Source organism: Lactuca virosa, chromosome 5 (genome assembly GCF_052849685.1).
Source record: "Lactuca virosa cultivar CGN04683 chromosome 5, Lactuca_virosa_CGN04683_v6, whole genome shotgun sequence".
Classification (NCBI taxonomy): Eukaryota; Viridiplantae; Streptophyta; class Magnoliopsida; order Asterales; family Asteraceae; genus Lactuca; species Lactuca virosa.
In genome coordinates this window covers 332760255-332768904 of record NC_136430.1, presented here as the reverse complement: position 1 = coordinate 332768904, position 8650 = coordinate 332760255, and the positions used below count along the sequence as shown (strand labels likewise).

General features: G+C 33.8%; 1 protein-coding gene and 1 non-coding gene across 2 annotated transcripts; one reads left to right on the top strand and one right to left on the bottom strand.

Moving 5' to 3' along the window:
* Positions 1 to 372: 372 nt before the first annotated feature.
* LOC145118128 (small nucleolar RNA R71) lies at positions 373 to 479 on the top strand. The gene has a single exon (XR_013713108.1). It is a non-coding gene; the product is annotated as a small nucleolar RNA R71 (small nucleolar RNA).
* Positions 480 to 5713: 5234 nt separating this feature from the next.
* Positions 5714 to 7299, bottom strand: LOC145116966 (allene oxide synthase 3-like). The gene has a single exon (XM_079053262.1). The coding sequence runs from the start codon at positions 7268 to 7270 to the stop codon at positions 5831 to 5833; it is 1440 nt and encodes a 479-aa protein (XP_078909388.1). The 5' UTR covers positions 7271 to 7299; the 3' UTR covers positions 5714 to 5830.
* Between the last annotated feature and the right edge of the window lie 1351 nt (positions 7300 to 8650).

Here is an 8650-nt window from a genome sequence, read left to right as displayed (position 1 = left end):
TTAGCTGTTGAATTTTGTCTTGTATCTCGATATCTCTTGTACTCCAATTCACAATCCCTTGTAGAATGGGGTCCCCCACAAGCTCCGCGTCTATCTTGAATTGATCCACCCATTTTTGTGATCCTTTCTTCCATCGCATCGAGCTTTGCAATTACTGAACTAATAGCATCTTGACCTCCATCTTTACTTGATTTTCCTTTAGTGAAATCCTCCTTTGGGTTGTGATACTCTCTTGAATGCTTAGCGAATTCGTCAACCAAAGCTTTATTTATTGCCGAATCCTTCTTTGTCATGGGCCCTTGAGAGTCTAGAAGTTGGCGAGTGCACACATTGACTCCATCATAAAATATCGAGATTTCTTGTCGCATATTAAATTCATGTTGATGGCAATGTCGTAACAATATCTTATAACGCTCCCAAGCTTCGTATATCGACTCCTCTTCTAATTGTTGAAAATTTTGTATGTTTATTTTAAGCTTCAACACTTTTGAAGGAGGGGTAAACTAGTTTATGAACTTAGTCTTAAAATCAGCCCATGTTGTGATTGCTCCAACGGGAAGTGATTTTAACCATTCCTTAGCTTCACCCTTCAATGTAACCGGAAAAAGTCGAAGCATCACCACATCTTTACTCACGTTTGGTGCATGAAAATAGTTAGAAATTTCCACCACCTCTTCTATATGCTCATCAGTGTCCTCGTGCTCCTTCCCGTAAAAAGGTAGTTCCTTTAGCATGCCAAGAATGTGTCCTGGTAGTTCAAACTTTGTAGTGGTTGGGATTTTTCGTGGATAAAGACCCCATCTGTTGTCGTTCCTCATATGTCGATTGTATTCTTCCATTGTCATGGTCGTGATGTCCCCCATCTTTCGCTGCTAACACAAAACTAGAAAACACGCATAAAACGAACAAAAAAAGCAATAAAATCAAATAAACTAAAAAAAAATAAAACAAAATTTCCAGTGCCCACGTCGTGGGGAATGCCTGGACTGAATAACAAAATTTAGAAAAATAAATATTTGCATCTTTTACCCCACAGAAAAATAAGTCGTTCCCCGACAACGGCGCCAAAAACTTGATGTGCATAAAGTATACCTATCAACGTTGAAATGTATAACCTAACAAAATTTAACTAACTATGCACTTATATGTAATGTACCTAGTCGGATTATACAATAGTAAGTAAGTCGGGTGTCGATCACAGAGAATGATATTTAATTAATAAAATAACTACTAAAAGTTAAACTAAGAAAAACAACTAGACGTGGGGGGTTTTATCTAATTTTACAAATTCATATTAAGTTAATTAAAATACTCAACTAATTACTAAAGTAAACAACTAAAAAGACGATTTTAAATCAAGAATAAATGATACTTTCGTTTAGCTTCGAATCCCTGTTGTTTCCTATGGTTGATTTCAAGTCAATTGATTAATTCTGTTATTTACCAAATAAAAGTTACTAGTCATCATGATCAGATTAACTAGCATAAGTCAATTCAATACCTTTAACCCCAATGATCATGCAAGTTAAGGACACCAAACTGATTTTAAATATAATTTGGACTCTGAATGATAGAATCTACAGACTACTATTCTTTGGTCATGACTAGTAATCAAGCAAATATTATGATCAAATACTACTCTCTAACACAATTAAGCAACTAACTTATCACCTATACTAGGATATGACTAATTAATTGCTCTAACAATTTAATGATCATAAATAGCTAGGTAATCAATTTCATGCAATTAACTGCAGTTTAACTACACAATCTTGAGACAAGACAATAAAGATAAAAACTTTAACAGGCTAGGTTTTAGATTTATCAAACAATATTTAAAACTAAAATTAACTTCATCAATCCATCAAACAAGAAGTCAACACATAGTAATTAAGATTTCATCTAATCTAAACGAAAGAAAGGGTTTTTAGCCCATAACTATAGTTGAAAAACACATAAACAAAAGGTAAACCAAGCTAAACATCATTAAAGCAAACCGAATGTATAGATGTGAATCCTTGCCCAATCTCTTTATCCTTTGATCTCTAGTCGAATTTTGCCCTCCAAGGGTTCATGGAAGGGTTTTTCCTCGTGAATAATCTTAGCCCTAAGGCCTCTAACTCCTGAAATCGATTTAATGTTCGGATATATATACTTTCCTAAAATCTGACCACCACAATGTGGTGAATAGGAACCACGTTGTGGTCCTCTGTTAAATGTCGTATTCTCCAAGTTAGATCATTGGTCTAGAATCTTCCATTCGCCACGTCGTGGTGGATGATCACCACATTGTGGTCTTCTATCTTCAATCCTTCTTTGACTTCTTTTTCCTTAGCTCATTCATTCCTGCTTCCATCTCCTTGTTTGCTTCCTTTTCGTCCCGAGCATGTCTTTACTACTACAAAACAGATTTCAAACATAACAAGTACCTTATGTCCCAAAATAAACATTATTGTAGCTAAAAGTATTAGAAATATTCACAAAATACATGACTAAATATGCACATATCAATTTTCTAAAGCATAACTGGCTTAAAATTGTGTGTTAATCATCACTGCATAATTTTATGAAAAGCTAACTTTGACCAAAACAAAAGAATCGAGATTGGAGGACAGGTGGAGAATCTGAGAAGGAAGAAGAACACTAGAACAGTAGGTTGCGTTTTTGTGGAAATCGAATCGTCACTCTGCAATTGTTGATTGTGGCGCCTGGCGTGCGTAACAATCCATTTTCAGGTATCAGTTTCTTGAATTAATGAATAACCTTCAAAATTGGGGGACCCCTAAGCCCTTGTTTAGTTTGGCAAAAGATAAGGCTGGCCCTGCATTTGAACATTGCATGATATATTCATTTATTAATATTACACATTATATTCAAATATGAATATTATATAGTATATTCACTTCTGAATATGACACACTATATTCACATTTAAATATTAGATGATACATTCACTTGCGAATATTACATAGTATATTCACTTGTGAATATTAGACGGTATATTCACTTATAAAATTAGATGGTATATTTATATATGAATATTACACAGTATATTCACATATGAATATTACAAGATGTATTCACAAAGAGATATAATTTTTATATGTTATTGACATATGAATAACATACAGACTTGAATATTTGTTTTGTATTTTAATAATCATATACTAATTCAGGTGTGAAAACATATTCATATGTGAATATTATGTGGTAATTTAGTTTATGCATTTCATCAAACAGCTGGAGTGCATACAAGTTGGCTTTTATAAATATGGTTAAAAACTTGATATTTTGACTATTTATAACTTATAAAATAGTAGACTAATAGAGAATTATATGAATATTTTCAAAAAAAAATTGAATTGATGTTTTTCTATCCTTAATTTCGAAATTTTGTTTGATAATCGATGTTGAATGAATGATATGAAGTGTATCTGTTGTTGATTATCGATGATGTTGATCTAATGACGTTAGGAGTATAATTAATCACAAATGTTGAAGATACGCTCGTATTCAAGCAAATTTAAAGGGTTGATTGAAAGAATCAAAAACGAATTTTTGTTGCACTATTGAATGATGTTGATAAAGATCAATGATTAATTAACGTTGCATGATGTTGATCGAAGGTTTAGTTAAAGAAATCTGGATGATTGTTGAAGGTTGGTGAAATTTGGATGATGAAAGATCGATTAAGAATGAATTTGAACTGTTATCTAATTATCCATAATTACTTATCTATCATTGAAGGTTCAATTCTTATATCATATTTACAAGTTTGTCAACGTGTCTTTTATGTTTAGATTCTAATTAAATGATTGGCTGGGAATGAATCTCTCATTCTCCACATTTTTTTCTCAATTAAACTCTCTCTCTCTCTCTCTCTCTCTCTCTCTCTCTCTCTGTATATATATATAATGAATAATAGTAGAAAATATATTTAGAATTATTAATTATATACAAAATTGTAACCTTAAGTCCGTATTACAAACGACTTGGTTCGTCATGACTCGTAAAATCTTGATATTTGATATTATCATCAAATCACTTCTAACATTATTTTTCCATATTAATATTAATAAATTGGTGAAAAGTGAAAGCATCAGAACAATGTCCAAACACATTGTTGCTATTTTCCCGAGGCCTTTACATAATAAAGATTTAAAAAATATGTGTTTGAATTCTTGTTTCACCTTCTTTATTATTTTTAAAGGATAAAAATGTTCATTTTTTTAAAATACAATATTTGTTTAATTTTTATTTACATATGAACAATTATTATATATATTAAAACAAAAATGTTTATTAATACTATAGTTTTATGGTTTTAGACGTTGGCCATAAAAGTTTTTATTATTTTTTATTTTTAAAGGATAAAAATATCATTTTTTTTAATTGCAATATTTTTTTAATTTTTATTTACATATGAACAATTATTATATATATTAAAACAAAAATGTTTATTAACAATATAGTTTTATGGTTTTAGATGTTGACCATAAAAGTTTTTCTTATTTTAGACTTTGGCAACAACGTATATTTTTTATATTTCACATTTTTAGCAACAAAAGTTTATTATTTTAGATTTTGACCACAAATAACCTTAAAATTTAGCTACAAAACTTCTTATTTCAGATTATGGCCACAATGCTTTGTTAGGTTGGTAGATTTGGTTCCTAAGTTTTCGTATGATAGCATTTTCCATCACATTACTTTGTCAAATGCCATTTTTGATCCTTGTAATTTGTAAAATGTTAGTTTTACCTCCTCAAATTTGAATACCAATATTTTCCACGCGTTTACTTTTTGTATGTTGACATGTTTGCAAGTTTGACATGTTTTGTTTCTACATAGAAAATAAATTACAAGAACGTTCCCTATAATTGCCGAATAGGTCTTGTGCAAAATTATATTTACATGAAAGGTGAATATGTTTAAAAAATTACATAAATGTCCCTTCTTAATAATAATTTTACCAAAGTGAGGTTTGGTCCCTACGAAGAAATAAATTGCAAAAACGGTCCCTGAAATTTACAGAAAATGTCCATGTGCATATTTTTTTTCACAGGAACGGTCCATGTGTTTAAAAAAATTACAAAAGTGGTCACTACCTGATACAAATTTACAGATTGCACTCACCGCAAAGCGGGGGTAATATCATCCTAGTTATTATAAAATATTGATTGTAAAAATGGTAAAAAATCACACCATCTAAGCGATCCACATCAACCCTCCTTAAGATACATGTGGGTGGTTAATCACGAAATACTCATGATGTTTTGGATGTGTTAAGATTTAAACCCTGCAACTTTCATATCAAATTTCACTCCTTAACCGTCATACTCACATAACACGAGCCAATATTTTAATTGAACTCCTAACTTTCACCCGCATTTTGCATATCCTTCAATTTCGAGTTGGTTTCATGTGTGGAACAATCTGTACCCCAATTTGATTTTTAAAGGAAGTTAGAGTTGTTATCTAAAAACCAAATGATATTTATTGATTTCCCCAATCATTATCTTTTAATGTGTTGATGTAAGGTTTTTGCTAATGCCATTCTTTCCGTTCAACATTTGGAATTGGCTAGGACTAGATTCCATTTCAAATGAATTATGATTGGAATTTGAGAAAGTGAAAATAAAATTGAAGATAATCGAAATGAAATGAAATGAAAGAAGAGGTGTTGTTTTAATACGATTATTAGGATATTACGTTAAAAGTTAAAACTTCAGGAAATCGTGACTCACTTGGATTAATACAAGACCAAATATATATAAAATAATATGCCACACGATATTAAAATAATAAAATGCATGAAAGCAAATAACAATTAGGTGGCCTTTGTAAACGATGCAATCGTGATGGACGCCCCCAGTGCAGAAAGTTTCCCGATCTCCACCGTAAACGTATCGTATCGGAGAAAAAGCTCCACCAACATCAGCCTGCAGCACAGCACCACCAGGTCCTTACCCGGACATTGTTTGTTGTCTGCCGACGGCTGTTCCGTCTCTCTAGCATTCGACCAGTACACATAATTTATCAGCTTCTCTCCCTCTCCGACGAACCTATCGGCAACGAAATCCTCTGGATTCTCAAACACCTTCGGATCCTTGGTGGCGAACGGCTGATATCCGAAGATAATCTCTCCTTTCTTAATCTGAAATGCAGCGTCGTGGCTCTCGACCACAATGTCCTCCCTGGCCTTCGCGTATTGAAACGGAACCGGTGGATTGATTCTCAATGTCTCATAAACGACGGATTTGGTCAACGGCATCTTCTCCAAGGCGGAGAAAGTGATGTCTCCTTCTTCCTTCACGACGGCTCTGATTTCTTCAGCAAGGCGGCTGTGTAAATCCTCTCCGCCTGAACCGATCCACCTGATTAGAGTCGGAAACAGAACCTTCATGCCGCCGAACGCGTTAAAACCTGCCAGAAACACCAAATTATGGCAAGCTTCCTCTCGTTTCATACCCAATGTTTCAGCTTCGTCCAGTAACGACGACGCGGAATCATAAACGGCATTGTAGAGCTGCTTGTATCCAGATTTAATCACGAGAAACGGCAACCGAACTGTGTGGATGATGTCGTCAATGAAATTCGGTTTAATCCCTGCTGTTCCTAACGGAGCTAGCTGAAGAGCTAACCACGTGGCGATGGTTCCAGGACCTTTCGACTTGAGCTCCGTCTCAGATGGAAGAACTCCGGTGACAAGCTTGAACACAAAGTCAAATGCCATATTATCACTGTGATTATTAAAACCAGCGGATTTCTTCTCTGAGATCTCATTTTCGAGATTCTCAAAGAGCACCGCTAAGCTCTTCCGGAGATATGGAATAAACTTCTTGTGTGAAGAAGCAAGGAACGAGAGGAAGAAGGATTTTAGAGCATGGTGGTTAGATTCAGTGGTGTCGAGGAAAGCGCAGACCCGGTAACCACCGAAGAAGGAAGTGGAAGGCATGTAGGTGCCATCGAGAATGTCTCTCTTTTCGACTTTGTCATTGTCGAAGAGGATGGTGAAGCTTTTGGAATCAAGAACAGCGACGACTTTGGGATTGGAGGAGATGAATGGCCCCGGTGGCATGTTGGTGCGGAAGACGGTGGAGTTGTATTTCTGGATTCTGGATTTGAAGAACTCATTCTCGCCTTGGTTGTAAAAGTAGTCGTAGCGATCCTTGATCGGACCGATGAACGGCAGGCCATAGCTGCCGGGGATTTCTCGCAAGGAGAGTTCCAATGAGGATGTAGGGTGGTCGGAAGAAGATGAAGTCATTGGTGAAAATTCTATATATTATCATAATAAAACTCGTAAGATTTATAGAATAATAAAAATTACAGTTTCCATATTTTAATAAATTGGTAAAAAGCACTAGAGGAAAATAAGGAAAAATTCAATCAAGTCAATATTTTCTTTTTTCAGCAAGTCAATATTTTCTTTTTATGTATGTTTTTTTATATGTCTCTTTCCCATCTAAAACAATATATAACAGAGCGAATAAGGAAACACATCGATCCTGAGGCTTTTACATATATATAAAAATAAAAAAGGAAAATGACATATATGTCCTATTATATTTTTAGGGTTTACCCATTTAGCCACTTAACTTATTTTATGGCTTAATAAGGGAACGAATTACACTTTGTCGGGTCGATTAAGTCTTTATTTCAATTGTGAAAGGGTCAGTTGGTCATTTTTAGTCCACCTCCTTCTACTAACACCACATCGGATGCTGACCGTGACTTCCGTGTAATGCCATGTCATTAATTAGTCGCTTCCTTCTTACTGTCGGTATATGCTTTATAAAAGAGCCCTTTTTACCTCCATTGTTCAATACTTCATCGATAAACCCTTTCTTGTGATCTGCTTCTGAATCCTCAAACATGAAACCTGTATTCTTACAAGTAGATGTCCACTTCCAAGGAAAGTTCAACAGAAACCCCATATGTTACACCGGTGGAATTACTCAGAGGTTTTCGGACATCGACTTCGCAGCCATGGACAAGGAAGGGTGTGTTGAAAGGTTCACTGGGGAAAAGTGTGAGAAGCTCTATTACTGCCAACCTGATATTGATTTTCCAAAAGGTTTGACTTTAATTAGCAATGACCCAGATTATTTCGACTTTATAGCAATTGCATATGAATGTGGTGTTATACTTCCTATGTATGTAGACCATTTTGGGAATAGTAACATGCGGGAATGGTTGGATGAACAGAAAGACGAGGTTGTTGGTAACATAGAGGAAGAGATACTTGATCGCTTACGTGTTAGGCTACGCTTATGTGGCAATGTAAACCGGCTACAATATGTGAAATGGATTATATTGATAGGTAACATATACTTCGTTCCCTTATTAATGTACAAAATAAGTTTAGTGGCTAAATGAGTAAATCCTAGAAACATAATAAGGCATATATGTCATTTTTCCTATAAAAAAACAAAAAAACAAAAAAAACAAAAAAAAACACTATGTTTAAAATTATTGGTTCTTTCTTTATTATTTTTAAATGATAAATATATATATATTTCTTTTAAAAGCTAATGTATTTATTTTAGGTTTTATTTATATATGAACAATTATTATAAAATATTAATTGTGAAGGCTTTGTTTCGTCTACTTTCTATTACAATCAAAGAAAATAATCTATAAGTCT

Coding starts and splice junctions, on each gene's coding strand:
- LOC145116966 (XM_079053262.1), bottom strand. CDS start 7,270: ATGACTTCATCTTCTTCCGACCACCCTACATCCTCATTGGAACTCTCC.